Source organism: Notechis scutatus, chromosome 4 (assembly GCF_049901735.1).
Source record: "Notechis scutatus isolate UNSWTSFEM ecotype Mainland chromosome 4, rNotScu1.2, whole genome shotgun sequence".
In the NCBI taxonomy this organism is placed as follows: domain Eukaryota; kingdom Metazoa; phylum Chordata; class Lepidosauria; order Squamata; family Elapidae; genus Notechis; species Notechis scutatus.
The window spans coordinates 113,904,357-113,923,434 of NC_142012.1; the positions used below are offsets into that span (position 1 = coordinate 113,904,357).

General features: G+C 41.2%; 1 protein-coding gene across 1 annotated transcript; it reads left to right on the plus strand.

The window, feature by feature from the left end:
* The first annotated feature begins 7,300 nt into the window (after positions 1-7,300).
* VAX1 (ventral anterior homeobox 1) lies at positions 7,301-15,555 on the plus strand. Its single transcript, XM_026667309.2, has 3 exons — positions 7,301-8,820; positions 10,698-10,885; positions 14,731-15,555. Exons 1-3 carry the CDS (start codon positions 8,583-8,585, stop codon positions 15,253-15,255), a joined length of 951 nt encoding a protein of 316 aa, XP_026523094.1. The 5' UTR covers positions 7,301-8,582; the 3' UTR covers positions 15,256-15,555.
* The last annotated feature ends 3,523 nt before the right edge of the window (positions 15,556-19,078 follow it).

Here is a 19,078-nt window from a genome sequence, read left to right on the forward strand (position 1 = left end):
ACAGTGTAAAGTGGTTTATACATAAATGTCTTTCTTTCTGGGTAGCTATCTAAAAGGTATTTAGAGTAGATTAATAGCAGATAATAGCAAATTAGATTCCTCAGTTTAAACAATTTTTAGTTGATCAGTTATATGGGCTCCTGTCAAATTATGTGTTAATGAAATAGTATGCTGACATTTGAATATGAATAAGCAATGTTTATGAAGGATGTTTTCATTTTATAAAAATGGTGCATGTTTTATAGCAGATGCCTTCTTAGAAGAGGTTTACTGTAATGCATTGAGGAAAAAAGGTGTCTTCTATAAGTATTCCTGATACAACAATGAACTGTACTAGGGAATATTGCTGTTTCTTTGTTGCATTTAGACAGCAAAGTATTTGGAACATTTTAACACTGGACACTGAAAGGAAGTTCAGGATGGAAGGCAAGGCAAAGAAATATTTCCATCTCTTCCTACTCACCCCCATCACCATTTTCTTCAAAATACAAAGTTCAGTTTGAAGTTTCAGTTCAACCATTAAAACCAGTTTAGATTTTCCTTGGGACTGAAAAATTGCTAAAGCACTGGGGACAGGTTTGAAAGCTGGTACTTCAAATATTATTTTTGTGTTTGTTGTCCAGTTTTGCAATTTTGTTTATTTCTTTTATTGTGTTTTTTGTCATATTTTTGTCATATTTTTATCATATTGCATTGGCATTTTGTTTTTTATATTGGGATCCACCCAAAATTAGTCTGGCATTAGGCAGCACTGAAATCAAGTTAAATAAATAAATAGATAGATATTTCATCTACACCTTAACCCTGAACATTCATTTTCATGGAATGTTGTTGCTCTGAGAGCAGAGAAAGTTGGATCAATACATATCCACAAGAGTCAGGAAAATAGAATTCATGACAATTTTCTTTCTCCAAGATTAAAAAAAATCTCTGCCTCCAAAGCATGAATCCATCATTATTCTTTATTGTAAAATGTTGTGAAAACCATTGTGACTTGGTGGCATATCAATGCTACGTAAATAGTAACAAGATAATAATACGAAACTCTAAAGTGGCACATTCTATTTCATTTTAGGTGTATTAAAGATTAGGGTTAGGGTTAAAAACTGCTCAGAACAGTTTAAATAGTAGTGCTGCCTCGTTAATTCAATAAAATGTTAGAACAACCAAAACTGACTAAACCGAGTCATTAATTTATTATCTTGAAAGTTTGGTATACAGCTCTGCCTTCCTCTCTAACAATAATAACCCAACAATAATCCTACATTCACATGACGGTGAAAATAACGGGTAAAATAATGTAAGTTTTCTAACATTTTGTTTGGAGATATGCAGATATAAACTACAAGAAATAGAAAGATATAATTAAGAAAAATATTAACTTTTCATACTTTATATAAACTCACATGATTTATAAAATCACTGAATTTTAGTCCTTAAATGATAGGATATGTACTGATTTAACTAGTGATTATTTATCTAGGTGTTGGATTAAATCCATCATCCTAGAGGATTATAATTGAAGGAGACAATTTCATTCTTTGTTATTATTATGCTGTAGAAGGTAAAATTCATTATGAAAAAATAAATATGGAATAATTTCAGAAGGACCCTAACAAAACTATAATGCCCTACCAAATTTTGTGTCCTTTTTATTTTAAAATGCATGTTATGTTGTTGCACAACTGCTTCATATCAATTTCTTTTATCCATTATCTGTAAAAATATAATGCACTATTGATATTATAATATTTGATTTTATAGAATCTTCTGCCCAGATGAGAAATGCCCAGGATTGAATTTTAGAATATTTCAAGTTTCAAGAAGCGCAGGCAGGTAAGACCCACAATTTATTTATTTACTTATTAAATTTATATGCTATCCATCTCCGCAATAAGGCGACTCTGTGCAGTTTACAGATAGTAAAAAGATAAATAGAAAGCCAACTTGCAAAACCAAGCTTTAACATCTTTCTGAAAGGCCAATAGGGTAGGAACAGTTCTCACCTCTGGTAGTAGAATATTCCACAGAGTCGATGCCACAGTGAAAAAGGTCCTTCTCCTTGACTCTGCCTGCCAGAATTGCATAGCAGATGGGGTCTGTAGCAGGCCTCTTCCGCTGGCACTAGTGGGCCAGGTTATTCCCATTGGGGTGAGATGGTTTCTCAGATACCTTGGACTCATGCCATATACAGCTTTAAAGGTAATTATCAACACCTTGAATTGAACCCAGAAGCAAACTAGTCATCAATGCACAACAACTTGCACAACAGCGGTGTGGGCCCCCAGAACTGTGTGCGTCATTGTATTCTGCCCCAACTTTAGCTTCTGAATACTTTTCAAGAGTAGCCCCATGTAGAACAAGTACATTGATTTCACAAACCAAGTAAGTGTGCAACTGGTGCATAACAAATTGTGCAAAGGCCCTCCTAGCTACAATTGCCACCTGTTCTTGGAGCAAGTCCAAGAGAACCCCCAGGTTGCATACCAGGTCTGTCTGGGGTAGTGCATCCCACAGCCATTCCGTATTGCTAGAGTTCAGACAAAGCTTGTTGTCCAGACCCCTACATCCCCCAGGCCCTGAAAAAGGACAGCCACAACACTGGTTAGATCACTGGGAATGGAGATATAAAGTTATATATCATTAGTATACTGATGATATGTCATTCCATGCTATCAGATGGTCTAGCCCAGTATTTTCATGTTGATGTTAAAAAGGAACAGTATGTGGCACCTCACAAATCCCTGTGGCATCCCACAAAGAAGTGTTTGTGGGATAGACCTCTTGCAATCTGTCAACATTGATTGGAACTGGCATTGAAGAAAGGAGCCAATCCAGTGCACCACCACTTTTGGGCCATCTGTGGGCCAAATCCCACAGATGGCCCAAAAGAATACTATGGCTGATGATATTCTCCATCCCACTTTTGCCAGACATCATCCACAAGCATGACCAATGCCATTTCTGTTCCATGACCCATCTTGAAATACAACTGAAAGGGATTCAGATAATACATTTCATCCAGGATCCTCTGGAGCTGGAAAGCAACTACTTTTTCCACCATCTTCCTTAGAAAGGGAAGGTGAAAAACTGGACTAAAATTGTCCAGACAGGTTGGGCTAAATGATGGTTTCTTAAGGAGGGGACAGACCAAGGTCTTTTTAAATAATGCCAGGAATACTCCTTCCTGCAGTGATGCATTAATCACTGCCTGCATCCATCTGCAGATCTCCATCCTGGAGGATTTCAACAACCAGGCCGGACAAGACCCTAATAAGCAGGCAATTGCATTGACTGTAATATGACTATAAGACACTTTGCAGAGAAATGTTATACAGACGTGTCTCCTTTACCTTTTGGAATGTTTCCATGAGATAGTATTTTTATAATTTTACAATTCTATGGGGAGCATCCAGTTTATTTAAAATCAGGTGGATTCATGCATTTCATTGAAGACCTATGTGCATAATAACTACATAATAACTTCAACTATTAACAGAAAGTTTCCTTTTTCTTTTTCCTGGATTTTTTTCCTACGCACACAAAGAGCTAGGCTCAGACATCAAGCTTTTAATATCTATGTAGATTCTCAGTCATCCAGGTTATGGTTGTCCCAAAGATGCTTTTTTGAAGAGGCAACTGGGCTTCCTGATTTCTCTTTCTTATTGAAGAAGCTTCTTCTCACAGCTGAAGAAACAGCTTCGATGAGAAGTGAAACGTCTTCAAAGAAAAAACAAGAAGCCCAGTTGCCTCTTCAAAAGAGCACCTTTGGGATAAGCTTTTAATACTTTTTAAAAATACATATTTATTTATCGCTATTGCACAAGTGATTGTGGCTTGACCCATCCATGACAGTAAGTGACTGGAAGCATATATAGGGACCAGGTTAGCTATGATCCAGTTAGAATTACCAGTACAGTTCAGATCATCAATCCCCTTTGACTTATTATCTGGAAAAAAAAATAAGGACCTTCAAATGGACTTGAAAGAAATGTGTCTTTACCATTTTTCCAAATGTGGGACAGTAGGGGTCAAGTCCAACTTCCAGTGAGTCATATAAGAGAAGGCCTTCTGAATCGCAGAGAACTGAGCCTCTAACAGTGAAGATCTCTTTCAGAGTGCTTTCTCTGTTGATCTTGGTGATTGGTCAGATTCACATTAGGAAAGTGATCCCTCAGATGCACGACAGCCATGAAATCCTGAGGCAACCTTACCATATAACTGAAGTTTCTAAGGATAAGATACCTAGGTTAGCTAAGTTAGGAAAAGACACTGCGGTGCAGTGCTACGGAAGGTACACTAATAATATTCCTATACCACACCATCCAATACAGTATCAAATACCCAAGACTGGAAACTATGAAATGAACCTATAATTTCTAACTAGTTGCATGGAATGTTAAGAGGTATTTGTATTTCTATAAGACTGATGGTTTTAGTGAAAGCCACAGAAACTAACCAGAAAGATTTAATATTTAGAACATCCTTCCCCAATCTGTTGACTTCCAGATATTTATTATGTATTTATTAATCAAATTTGTAGAGCTGCCCATATCACCGAAATGATTCTGGGAGGCACAACATTAGATAAAACAGCTACTATAAAAAGAACATATACATCTAGAAAAGCACAGGAATAAATATCAAAAAAACAAAAATACTAACTATAGGCAAAGGGAGGATAAAAATGGTCCCCCTCAGGAACCTTACCAGGTTGATAATCTTTTGGAACACCAAAGAGAATGGGCAAATCTAATTCATTTGGCGGGAGGAGGATGTTTCATCAGGTAGATGCCACATCATGTCTCCTGCCTCTCCATACCGATTATGGATAGGTCCCTAGAATACCTTCTCTTTGAGATCTGATCTTGGTGGGCTGATATTTCCAAGAAGGTTTTTCCCTTCTCATTATCTGGTCACACGCCGTGAAGAGCTTTAAAGGTTAAAACCAGAATCTTGACTTGATACCTGACACAAATTGGCAACCAATGCAACTCATGGATCAGGGGTGTACATTACTGCCAATGCTGCTGTATTCTGTACCAGCTGAAGCTTCTAGATCAGGGGTGTCAAACTCAAGGCCCGTGGGCCAGATCTGGCCCGCAGGGTGCTTAAATCCAGTCCACAGGGCCAGTCTGGAAATATCAAGGGACTGGCCCACGATGCCTTGGGAGGCTAAAACGGGTCGCATGCAAGGGGGGGGCATGCCTCATTTTCACCCTCCATGGCCTCCTGCAGCACTCTGTCAGCCAAAACCAGGCTGAAAACTGGGCCCAAAACAGGCTGAAAATGGGCCCAAAATGGGCTGAAAACAGCCCAAAAAACAGGCCAAAATAGGCTGAAAAACAAGCTGAAAACAGTCAAAAAACAGCCCCAAAACAGGCCATGCAGCCCATTTTCGGCCAGCAGAATGCTGCAGGAAGCCATGGAAGACATAACGAGGTGCAGGGGGGCTGCCCGCAGACCTCCCTCACCCACTGGCCCACAGAGGAGAACCACAATACTGATCCAGCCCTTGAAGACATCCAGTTTGACATCCCTGTTCTAGATACTCTTCAAAGACAGCTGCTTGTAGGGAGTGCATTGCAGCAGTCCACGGTGGAAGTGACAAGAGCATGACTGACTATAAGTAGGGAATGTGTGCAATATGGGTGCAATCCAGGAATGGGTGCAATATTGATATGTCGGTCTACAGTTATGTTGGACTTCAGTTCCCATATTTTCAATTCAGAAATTTTGTTAGCCATTCGAACTATGTATTATGACAATGTAATCTAGTACATCTGGGAGATATCAACTTGAGAAAGTTTGCATTAGAAAATTGCACTAAGACTCAGAGACCTAGATTGTAATCCCCACTCAGCCATGAAGCTTGCTAAATGGCATTAGGTCACTTTTTCATTATCTGCATAAGCTACCTTATCAGATTATTGTGAGGTCAAAATGCGTATGGAGAGACGTGAGATCCATGTACACCATGCTGGACTCTTGAAGAAAAGATGTGTAATAGGCTTGCATCTACAGATGTGTGTGTGTGTGTGTGTGTGTATTTAGTTCCACATTTGACACAAGGAAGGGAGGAATATTCTGTGCTGGTAAGTGTAGCCTTTAATACAAATATTGAGGCATTAAATCTTACTGATAATCTATTAAATATCATAGCTCTTCTCAGTCCATTTACGTATTATTTCTCTCCATTTCCCAGAAAAATGTATATTATGTATTTATATGAGATTATTTATTCAAGTGCTCTGTAGGCAAAAAGATAACCTATAAAAAATAATAGTAAGAATAACAGTATCTCAATGAAATCAAGTATGCATTTGTTTACACCAAAGTATATATTTTATCACTGAAAACAAACTCAATTATACATAATATATATAAAAGCACTAAATGCAACTGACAGCATCCTATTTCATCACTACTATGGAGATAGGTTCCCCACTTAGGACCCCTTCACTCAAATCTGAAAGTAGCTTGCATCTGCCAACCAGATATCTAGTGCTTCAGGTGTATTAAAGTGGAAATTATTTTAATGACAAGAGGTGTTTACGGCCAACTGATTCCATAGGCAGACCCTTGGACGAGAGGGTTGTAGGAAGAGTGGTGGAAAGCTTTTCAATTCAATGAGTTACTAAAACAAAGAAAGGCTACAATTGGTGTGAGCCATTGAAAAAGTCTATTTCTTGGCATATGTTGCACAGATATAGCTGGTGTCTAGTTCAGGGGGCTTCTGGATGTGGATTCGTTTATGGCAGGTTTGCCCAGAAGTTGCCATGTAAACTTCGGTGTAACTACCCCCTTTTCTCCTTAGAAGTGCCTTCAGCTTCGGGTGGGCAGGGGCTGGTGTGGTGTGTGTGTGTGTGTGTGTGTGTGTGTGTGTGTGTGTGTAAGGACATCTCCCTAAAGCCCCTTCGGATTTTCTGTGAGAAGTTCCCTCGCTTTCTTCCTCTCGCCTGGCCCCTGCAACTCTTTTGTGAATGGGGCCAGTGCAACAGGCGGCCTTTCACCCCGCCCAAGAACCAATGCCAGACAGCCACACTCGGAGAATTGTTTGTTAATAGTCCAATTAGATAATTGCCATCTTTCACTCCTACATTTCACTCTACATTTCCCATAAAGGCCTGAATGAGGAGAGCAGCGTGAAGAGGGCTTCTGCCCTGCAAGGTGACAAGAAAGGCTGGAGCATGCTCTGTGCACAAAGCCAGGCGCTTGAATTGAATCATTGTCGTCTAATCAATGGTCTTATTGGATTACTGGCTGTTGCGGTTCTCAAAGATATTGTAGCGGAGACAATGAAATAGCCCGGGGGAAACTTTTCGCTCGCTCGCTCTCGTTCTCCCCGCCCCCTTTAGTAGATCACGCAGTTGAGATCTGCCCCGCACTCTCCTCTTTCTCTTTCTCTCTCTTGGATCCATCTGGATACAAAGCAGGCTTTTTGGGAAGCGGGAGGGAGGAAGGAAGCTCTGGAAATGTGTTCAATTTTTATGAAAGGCGTGGGGAGGGGGCACCCTCATGTATCAGCATTGAATTAACGAGAGAAAAGAGTTGTAAGATGGCTGGTAGGCAGTAGAGAGGAGCGTTTAGGAGATCCCTCCAGTGTAACACCCTCTTCGCCTTCTTCTCCTCATCTCCAACAGGGAGACAAAACGTTTCCTATTTCTGGGGTCTGGAATCCGCACCAAGGCAAGCCTTTCTCCCTCCCCCAAATGGTTGACAGGGTTCCCCTTTACGGGGGTGAGAGTGACTCGGTGGCTGTTTGCGGAGGAGATCTGCCAAGATCCTTTTGGTAAACTGGCGGAGCCTTTTCCAGACCTATTTATAAATAGATCTGCATTTCTGTCTGAGGCGTGTCTGGGATGAACGCCTTCGGAAATCGGGAAAGGTGAACGCCAAACTGGAGAAAGTTAATAATGGCTGCTAATGGCCCCTAACAATTCTGGCTGAATCTTGTCAAAAGTTTTTTTTTTTTCTTCCTTTTCTTCCCTCGCCCCCTCTCCCGCTCCTTCAATTGATCCTACTTCTCCTGGAAATCTCAGCCTTTTTGATTGTGTGTTTCCTGAAAGCAAGGCCAATCATTTCAGTTTATTCACTGGCTAAACTCGACTTGATTGGGGACAAGCATACAAACCACCCATTACGAAGTGATATATTATCCAAACAATTTAGTGTATTCATGAGGTAACCTAAATGTGGAGGCTGCAAAATTACCCGTAATCAATTGAAACAGCGAATGCGCGTCCCTCTGGGTGTCTAACAACTGCATCCCTCTCTCTGTAATAAGGGAGGCATTAAATCATTTTAGAGTTGCACTGTTGAGTACCTGATCATTGGGGCGCGGGGAAGCTGGACACTCGCACTAGGACGCTGGGATTGAGGAAGCGGCCGATTTCCTGCCTCTCGAGCAGCCGACTCTCGCCTTCGAGGGATTCCCTTGTTACTCACCGAACTGGTCGTACGCCGAGCGATATTCATCAGTTTTCTCTTCTTTTCCTACTCCCTTCCACCCTCATCCCGCGCCTCCTTTTTTTTGTTCTACTTAAAAAAACAAAACAAACCTCTACACCATATTGCACCACATGTTTGGGAAACAAGACAAAATGGACGTTAGATGCAATTCAGAGCTCGAAACCAACCGGCTCTCCAAGAACGGGCATAAAGAAGGCAAGGAAAGCAAAAGCTCCGAAGGAAATATTTCGAATTCTTTTTTGAAGGAACCGCAAGGGACTTTTTCAGCATCGGGCGTCTCGGAAGATTGCGGTAAAAATAAATCCAGTTCCGCTGACCCGGATTATTGCAGAAGAATACTAGTCCGAGGTAGGACCGTCGCTTTACGTTCTGAAATTTTGATTAACGACTTTTTCCCGCCCGCCTGCTTCCTTTCCTTTCGTTTTTACTTTCGGTTTTTGTTTTTTTGTGTTTTTGTTTTTCTCGTTTCAAAACCAAATGAATTACTGTGATTTTATTAAAGGCTTCGTTTCATTCTTTTTATCTCTTTCATCCTGTTTTTGATTCGTTTCTCAGGTCTAGGAATATTTTTGCAATTTGGATTGTCAAGGATTGTGAAGGGTTCCAATGCCAAACCTTACATTTTAGCTGGGGCGGATGTATACAGATTAGGTTTTCTTTTTCTTCGAATTTCTCGAGTATGGAGGGAAGGGAAAGCTAAGACCTACCTTAGTAGCGTTTCGCCTATACTAATGTATCTTTGCTTTAAGGGCAGGAAAGATTGCTAAGTCCTATTTTGATCCCATTAGATTCAGCCTACAATTCTTTTGACTACTTGTAATCGAGTAAGACCCATCGGACTCAATTCATAGAACTTACCTCTCCATAGGAGTTTTCAGTCACAGCCTTTTGCAAAAGATTGCTGCTTTGAAATTTCTCCCTGCCCTCCAAAAAAAACAAAAAGGGAAAGGGGAAACCCACCTCCCCTTTTAAGGTAAGCAAAAAGAAAAGAAGAGATGGAAGAAGAAAAATAACCTTTGGAGACTTACTCCAAAATGTACTGGGCGCTTCTCTTATTTTCTAGTACTTTTGTCCCATTCTTTGATTTCCATTAGCAGCAGGAAATTCTTTCTAGTCTGAGGACATAGCGACCCCCCCACCCACCCTAAGACAAGCCTTTCCTCCAAGCATTCCTTAACCTTGAACCCATTCCCTCTCAAATATTTGGTGGTTGCAGCTTTTTCGATAGTGACTTTACAATAACAAAATCTGTCAGAAAGTGGTGTGGTGGTGATGTTTGCTGCTATTATTCAATATTATTATGCAGGTGAATGAATTGTTTATGATACTGTTTATTTCCTCGGTTTTATTTTGTTTGTTTTTATTCTAACCTGGATTATTTATTATCTTCTTTCCGCCTCCTCCAATAAACAATAGAATAATTTTCCACTGCTATTAAAATTCCAAAACTAACAAGTCAGTTTTTTCATTTCTGTCAGTACACATCGATGTGTGTACTCATGTTGTTTAAAAAAGATTTCATTCCGCTCACATGTGAATGAATGAAAACCAGGCCTGGTAAACAGTAACTCATCCTGGACGCCACCACCACCACCCTCAGATGAAAAAAAAAAAAAGAAATCGAGTCTTAGAAGTCTAGGCTTCCTTCCTCATAGATTTAGGAAGGAAAATTATGGTGAACCCTTAAGGAAAAGCCTGGTATGTAATTTGAATCAGAGCCAGAGGCTAGTGAGATTTGCAGTGAGATCAAGGCGGAGCAGAAAATGGGCATCCATGAAGGACAACTTGATGTTCATCAACATAGAAAAGGAGGCAGCTCCAAAGAGTGAGCGGGCTGCAGAAGGTGGGCATCACAGCTCTTGAGATGGCTCACTTGAATGCTTTCCCTGTAGGGAAATCAAGGGCAGCTCAAGCAAGTGTGAATGTGCAAAGGCAGAGATTGCTGAGCATAGGCCTCTGATGATGCCTGGGCTGCTTTGAATCCTGTGAGGGTCTTTTGGAGTTCTTTGTGTGAGAGCTCTTCTCCTGGGATGGAGGATTGCAAGTGCTTTATAAGCCACAATCTGAGAATGTGGCTAGCAGGAAATCCTGGAGACTCCTTCAGTCCCTGCCAAGAGTGGCTTCTTGCTCTGTCTAGAGTGGCCTCTCTAGGCAGTTCTTAAAAACTGGATCCATGATCCTTCCTTCCTTCTGGATGTAAACGTGCCTCCTTCTCTTTTTGCCAGATGCCAAAGGTTCCATCAGGGAGATTATTCTTCCAAAAGGCCTTGATCTTGACCGCCCCAAGAGGACTCGGACTTCTTTCACTGCCGAACAACTTTATAGGCTTGAGATGGAATTCCAGAGGTGCCAATACGTGGTTGGACGGGAAAGAACTGAGCTGGCCAGGCAGCTCAATCTCTCAGAAACTCAGGTACTAAAGATACAAATGTATCAGTGGCAAAAGGTTTGGGAAGTGGAAAAGTTTGGGAACTGAGGTGATAGCTCCAGCTCTACTCTTGAGCAGGACAGTTCTCTTCCCTAGAGATGAGAAGCTTTTCACTAACTTCCAGGCCTGCCGGGCTGTAGCTAACACTTGAGTAGCTTCCTATATAGGTGTGGCTGGAGTTGAAGACCAGTCTCCCCCGCCTCTTTTTTTGTTTTTTGCAACTAACTACTCAAAAGATGACCAAGCCCTAGAACTAAGCTTAGGGCACAATGCAAAATTCCACTCTTTTCATGCTTTTGCAGGTTTCCTCCTTTCAAAGACAATTTTTCAATTTGATTGGCATCTAAATATCTGGAGGGAATGGAAGGAATAGAGTGCGAATTGCCTCCTTAAATCCCAGAGGTTAAGAACTCAAGAAATAAATGGGCTCAGTGAAATGAAACTTACTGCAAGTATATAACTTGCTTCTAACTCCACAAATTATTCATAAACTCTGTAAGCATTTAATCCGAAAAATTAATTAGCCTCTAGGACAATGTTTGAGAACTATGAAACAGTCCTGTGTGGTTAAGTACAAGAACTTTTGAAAAAGCTCCCTCCTCCCAAACACTCATAGCTCACAATCAGATAGACAGAGAGGCAGTGATGGCTTCTGGAAGACAACCTTGGAGAAAAAAACTACAGAAGTTGCAAGGATTTCCTCTCAACAAAATATGACCAAATCCTAGCGAGGGGAAAGTAAAATTTCAAAAAAGAACAAGGATTCACATCAAAATATCACTTAGACAATCTGTAGCTTGTTGGGAAAACAGTATTTCTTGGAACCAAGTGACAATAGTACTGAAATTATTTGCTATCTCAATATTTAGTGCTTATAGAGATCTGTTGTGGGTTAAGCGATTTTTGGGTCTAAAATACTGAAAGGGACACATTTCTTCAGAAGTAAATTGACTTTAATGGAGTTAATCCCTGATAAATTTGTGCATACCTAAGTATCACTGTTTACAAAAGGACATTGAGCTGTTTGTTCTAATACCTAATACCGTTGAAATTAAAATAAATAAGAGGGTATAAGAATGTATTCTGATTGTCATAATGAAAAGAATATAGATCTCTTTGCAGAACTTTGCTGGATTTCCTTTTTTTTTTTTTTTTGTTTCCCTAGTTTTGTAAGTTTGGTTAACAACTTAACTTTAAAAAAAACACACAAAAAGAAAAAGCAAGGAGATAGTGCAGGCAACTGCTCATGTTTTTGCATAAATTAATATATAACAATAATTTTCCTTAATTCAAGGAATACATTCTCATGTTAGAATGAATAGAATTGTATTCTGATCATGCATATTTAGACATGCTTTATGAAGATAGTTTATTTTCAGGTGGAAGCATCTGGGTGTAACAGGATTAGGCCTGGTTAACCGTAGATGCAATTCCTCCATAGAATTCTGGGTTGTCGGCTAGACAGGGAAATGAGAAAACACTCAGAAGATAATAATGGAGAAAAAAACTTTGGCACTTCTCCCCCAACACAAAATGAAGATGTCAGAAACTTCTGAAATCATCAGAAATTGAACTCCATTTAAAAGAAACTTCTCTTTTAAATGGGTATGAGTATTTTTTCCTTTCCCCTTTCTGCCATGGTATGTGTGTGTGCACACGTGCATAGAGAGCGAGCAAGGGAGAAGAGAGAGAGAACCCCAAACGGCTTAATAGGGGTGAGAAGGGTAGCAAAAGGCTATTTTTTCATCCACATAAAAATGTCCAGGTATACCTCCAGAAACGACCACAATCCCCTTCCCATTTCTTAAACCAACTTTGCTAGATGAAGATTTGTTGAAATCAAATATTATGCAAGGATTTCACAGAACTTCCTTTGGTCTTATAAAGTTACTGCCTTTTTGGATTATGGATTTTGTTTTCCTCACACTGTTTATCGCTTGACTTGTGTTTCCTGAGACTGTCATGAATGAGCGGTCCCATCAGTTTTCTGTCAGGGGCACAACAGCAAATACCCATGTATTCCCTCCCATCAAGGTTCAAATTCTTCCATGTACCCCTTTTTTGCCATTTGCAGTAGTAATTCTTTTAAGTACCCCTTTCTAGTGAAAAATACAACTGTGTTAAACATCAGGGACTTTGCTGCTCTTCCCTCCCCCCATACCAGATTAGCTGTTAGAGGCAATGGACAGAATGCCTGCCAGTAGGGCCCAATAATGACAATGAGATCAGCCCCAAATAGGTCTGCTCTGATGTTGAAAGCTAAGTTTTTTTTTTCTTTCATTCAGTCCTACAACCTGAAAAATAGGTTGAGAATCTGAAAGGCGGGACCATTTTCTGTGTGTATGTGTGTGTATATGCATGTGGGCACAGGTGTCTGTGTGCATACTATACAGGGGAGAGACATTTATTCCCTTCCTTCAAAGGCAAAAAAATGCCATCTGAAAATTGTACTTTGCTAAATAAAGAGTTGGTGGGGAAGATAATATAAAAATGCAGGGTGGTGATGGTTTAATTTTAATTTAAATAAAATGCTTTGAGAAAATTGAAAACATTGTTAAGTCAAAACCTGAAATAGGTAGTCAGATTGAAAAAGAGAAATAAGATACATTACCAAAAATATTATCTGTTCATGATGCTTTTAAGTATATTATTTAAAGAAATAGGATGAAATTTCTTGTACATTTTACCACAAAGGAGAACAGAAAGAACTAGAGAAGGATAAAATGTAGGTGTGGCTTTATTATTTTTGCTTGAAATAATGGAAGGAAGGAATTAGTTTCGTAGTTCTTAGAAAAGAGGTACTATAATGAACCTCTCTGACAAGCTAATTAGCATTTCTTTGCCTGTCAGATTTAGGCGGGCTGGTAAGGCAAACCAAAGGGGCTCTACAGCCAGTGTGGCCTGCCATAGGAGCCTAAGTGAAGGATAGAGCTGGAAAGGGTCGAAGTAGCTGGCTAGATAGGGATCGCACAGGCTTGCATAGAGGTGGGTGACACCTCTGCACGCGCTCTGCCCTTTCAGGGGAAAACCTAAATTAGCCCAAATCTTTCAAATGCTGCTGCCTGCAGATGAGACCCATGGGAGGAAAAAAATGGCAAATGTAGGTAGGAGTGCCTCAATAAAGTAAAACCATCTTGTATCAGGGACCTAAGAGGTCAGAGGCATCCTTTCCAATGGCATAGGAGTGTTGCCTGGTTCAATTAATTCGTTGTGGTTGGTTGCACCCCAAAAAAAAACCTGTTTCTGAAAAACTTCTAGCTGTGGGGACACAGTCATAGATGGTGTGGAAAACGAGGCGCGACGGCTTCTCCCACGTAACTCTTTTTTTTTCACCTCATTTTGTTGGAGAGGCCACCCTCGCTCCTCCATGCCGAAGTTTTTCTGGCCGCTTCTTGCGGTTTCCGAAACCAGCCGTTACGCAAAACATTTCAAGACCACAATACACGCGTGCCTTCACGACGCCGAAGGGTTGCGCTTTCCAGAGGGCAGCATGGTTTCGCGATCCTCGTGGAAATGAGCAGACTTCCACGTTCGCTCTTCCATTTGCTCTCTGATATGCACGCGCTCCCCAGTCGGCTGCACACGCGCACACAAGAGGTTTCCGCCGCAAGCCGCTTGGCTTTCACGGAGAAATCTCCCTCTTCCCAGGAGCTTCCCAACCGGTCGCTGTCCTGTGGAGGCCTCTGGAAAGAGGCCGATAAACTGCGATGGGTGGGACAATGGCGGCCTTTCCTCTCTTCCTCCAGGCTTGAGAAGGCCGAGGCCTTTGCTACGCCGCAATAGATGGCGCTGATTTTGTCCTTCTGCCTTCTTTCCTCGCCTCCTTGCAGGTCAAAGTCTGGTTCCAGAACCGACGCACAAAGCAGAAAAAAGACCAAGGCAAAGACTCAGAGATGAAGTCGGTGGTGTCCGAGACCGCGGCTACATGCAGCGTCCTGCGACTCCTCGAACAAGGACGCCTGCTCTCCCCGCCCGGTTTGCCCGGCCTTCTTCCCCCCTGCGCCACCAGCGCCTTGGGCTCGGCCTTGCGAGCCCCCAGCCTCGCTAGCCGCACGGGCGGCTCAGGATCAGGGACGACGGGCGGCTCCACACACCATCCGACCGTCAGCAGCGCCGCCGCCGCCGCCGGCCCGACTCATCCTTCTCTGCCCGGCGGGCACAACCTCTTCAGCCTCCCGGTGCCCGCCCTGCTAGGCTCGGTGGCCAGCCGGCTCTCCTCCAACCCATTAGCAATGGCCGGGTCTCTGGCCGGGAACTTGCAAGAACTGTCGGCCCGATATCTCAGCTCCTCCGCCTTCGAGCCCTACTCCCGGACCGCCAGTAAAGAAAGCGCGGAAAAAAAGGCACTGGACTGACTGTCGGGGACTTTCGCTGTATTTATATTTATCCTCTCTGTCTGTGTTGATTATTTATGGAGTCTCCCTGCGTTAGATGCCCCCTCTGGTCTGCTATACATTGCGCCCATCCACATGCTCCTTCCACACGGCTCCCGGTCCCCCAATCTTCTGCCCCCCCTCCCGCCCGCGCATTCCAAACCGGGAGCCTCCCCAGCGCGCCCAACCCTCCAAACTCCTCGAGAAACGCCGGCTGGGAAAAGCAACTTGGCGAAGTCACGCGCTAGCAGTAAACAGACGGAGGGAAGCCGCCAAACGGCCCGCAAGCTGTTGAAAGGGGGAAGGCGGGGGGAGAGGAAAGTCGGCGGCGGGGAGGGGGGGGGGATAGAGATGAAGCGCCGAGCGCACTCCTTGTGAAAGGCCGCGTCCGCGAGCGTTTTAGAAACGGGGCGGGGTGGGAGCCTAAAACCGAGGAGACGTCGTGTTTCGTGGGGTGGGGGGGGAGACACAGGAGAAGAGGGGTCTTTCTGAGTTGCCGAACGCGGACATCCTTTCCTTCAAGTTGACAGCCAACGCGAGAAAAAAAGCTTTGACTTTGAAGGGGGAGGGGCGTGTTCGGGAAGAGGCTTGAAGGGTCGGTTGGAGCTGAAGTGTATTTTGTGCAGGGAAGGTGGGGACTGCCCGCGGGTACGTAGCTCCGCGGATCCTCATGCCTGGTGGATGCTGGTTGCTCAGTGTTGCATTAAAGCACAAATCTAAGAAAGGCCCTCTTCCTCAACAAGGGCGACAATACCCTTCCAAGGGATAACTTATTTTGCACATCGTCTTGAAGATGCGCGCCTCCTCCTGCCCCGACGTCCGTATGCCCCCAATGCCAGGCTGAACTCGGGCACGAAATCTATTGACTTTTAAGTGGAAGGAGGGGCGCTGCGGGTATTCAGCAGTTTCACTTCAATGGGATTTACTTCCGGTAAGTATACCTAGGATTCCAGTCTCGTTTCCAAGTTGTGAGTGTGGGTGTAAACCGAAGTGAAGCCAACCGTCCTTTCAGGTAACGCAGCTGGGAACTGATTTAGCTTTGAAATACTACTGACCCAAGAATGCTTATGATGAAAGCTCACTTTAAGTAAACGCCGACTTCGTTCAGTTTAAGGAATGTTGCAATCATCTTCCAATTCCATCGTCCCCCACCCCTAAAATAAAAATAAGATTTTGCATTAGGCTTACAGACTTAACAGCATTTGCGGCTAAAGTCTAGGCAATTTTAACAAAAAGATAACATTTTTCTTCGTTAATGTCTGGAAGGAAACCAGACAGAAATATACATGTTATCACCTCTGCACATCCCTCATTAACAATATATGGATGCAAAAAAAAAAAAAAATTAGAGCTTTAAAAAAATCCTTATACACAAGCTTTTTAAAAGGATCAGAATTTGATCTCTACAAAACAAAACAAAAGAATAATCCCAAGGCAGCATTATAGATTTACTGATGTGCCTGCAGTTTCAGCGCTCTCCTAAAACCATATATTCAACGGTTTAAATAAATTGAAGGTAAACTGGAAGTATCGATTTTTGCCCCCTTTGACTGATTTTCTTTGGTAATGTTTATTCCTAAAGCAAACCTAATGCAAAATGCAAAGTACAGTAGTGTCTCATCTGATTTTGTATTAATTTTGTGCTCTTATGTAAAATTGTCGTTTTACCTTATTTGAAAATCTCCCCATTAACCACAGATTTATTCTTGGCTGCTGCTGCTTTTTACATGATTTTATAAGTTTGCCAGAAGCAGCAAATGAAAACAATATACCATGTAATAACTAATTACTTTAGCCTGTTTTTTGTTTTTGGAGGCAGAAGGATTGTAAATCTCTTGATACTTTGTGTTTACACTGTACAAAATATGTGCCACTAAACTTTTCAATCCAAAAAGAAAAAACAAGAAAACGAAATGTATAGAGTTTACTCTAGAACAGAAAGGAGAGAGAAAGAGAGAGAGAGAGCATAACATGAAAACTGTCAATAATTTTATTGTAAATTATTTACGTCTGAATTTTTAGGCACTTAGTGCAGAAAAAAATATGGATGAATCTGTGGGTGAAGGTGAGCCCCTTGCTACTAACCTTTATTTGGAATGTTCTGGATATTTGACTGTTTTGTATTTATGTGGTGAGAGTGAAATATATCTATATGATGACAGATCGCTATTTTCGTCTTCTGTTTAGAACTCCCTGGAACACTTTCAATCCACTTGTGTAAAACAAAAGATATAGCTCCATAAGTTGTGATGTTCAACAATCAACTCTGCACAGTTTCTGAAAAGGTGCCTCTGCAGGTTATATATCCAGATGACATCTTGAGTAGATAAATAATATATATAGTAAGGTGGAGGTTGCTTGTGATGCTTTAAATTACTCATTTTCAAAGTTAGAATTGAAATTGTACACCTCTTTATAACCTACAGACATTATTATTAGTGCATTATATTGGCCAGTATATTTGATTCTGCACAACTTAACTCATTTAGTGTCAGACAGTTTCACCAAAGAAAGATTTCAGAATCTGCTTCCTCTTAGTTCATACATCAACTATCCAACAGAATCTAGGAGGAGAGGGGAGGCAAGTCAGAGAATTGTCAAAATCAGCCTGATTCTCATCTACTTCCCCCCCCTAAATCTTGTTGATCTATTCTTACTTTGTGTCCCTGGCATTGGTTAAAAGGGACTACTTCATTTCAATGGAGTTTCTGAAGGAGTGAAAGTGACCAATATTAACCATTACACAATCTCAACCACTCTTTATTTTTCATTGTATTTATTCACCTATTTACTTGGAAGTAAAACCCATTAACTACAGCTTACTATTAAATAGATAATCAGACAACTGCATTGTAAAATTGACATTACACCAAACTCTGTAAATCATACATAATCAGCAGAAAAAAAGTCCATATGATTTTTAAAATAAACATGAATCAATTTCATTTGAAGCAAATGGGGGGGATCTCATTCAGAGATCTTCCTTCGTCTGTCCTTCCCTCCCTCTAATACACCAACCAAAACCATTTTATTAAATTAATACACATATTCTCTCATTAATTGTACATTTTATGTGATCTTAACCATTGCCTTATGATAGCTTTTTGACATAACAATATTGCTTCAAATTTAAGTAAAATTTTTCTCCCTTTCTTGAAATTTGAGGGACTGTACTTCTGCTTAGGAGTTAGAGCAACTTTAAAAAGGATATAATATATGACCATATTTGTGTACCATTTCACTGCATTATCATTTATGGATCTGGTGTCTTACTATTATTAGTGTGTAAGAGAAAATGGGCTTAGACAAAAGCAATACTTATAAACAATGGAATGAAATGAAGACTTCTGTTAAGGAAGTCTGATACCCTGTGATCCTAATTTAGTTATTGGAAATGAATGGGGCCAGAGGTGAGATTTACATAGCTTTAAATGCTTTAAAGCTATGTAAATCAATTTTAAAAATCTGGCTGCAGCAATATTATTGATATCCTATGTTTATTTTGTTATTTTGAAACTTTAAATAATATGAGGAATTATTACTGTTTGGGGAATACTTTGTTTCTTTTCTTGCCACCCATGTCAATTTAAGAAAATGAACATATACATACAAATGCATAATTACACAGAAACATAAATTCTACTGTGGGGTTGATTCAATTAATGTATGACTTCTTCAAACTTCCCCCACCTCAAGCACTTCCCTGTAATCAGGCTGCTTCCTATCATCTATTGTAAAAGCATGAATCACCTTACTTGCTTCCAGCATAAAAATCAGGCTAACCAGGGACTGTGTTCCTGATTGT

What these genes read in the sequence shown, in the direction of transcription:
- VAX1 (XM_026667309.2), top strand. Translation starts at nt 8,583, where the DNA reads ATGTTTGGGAAACAAGACAAAATGGACGTTAGATGCAATTCAGAGCTC. An exon ending in CAGAAGAATACTAGTCCGAG is followed by an intron (nt 8,821 to 10,697) that starts GTAGGACCGTCG and finishes TCTTTTTGCCAG; the next exon opens with ATGCCAAAGGTTCCATCAGG. An exon ending in TCAATCTCTCAGAAACTCAG is followed by an intron (nt 10,886 to 14,730) that starts GTACTAAAGATA and finishes GCCTCCTTGCAG; the next exon opens with GTCAAAGTCTGGTTCCAGAA.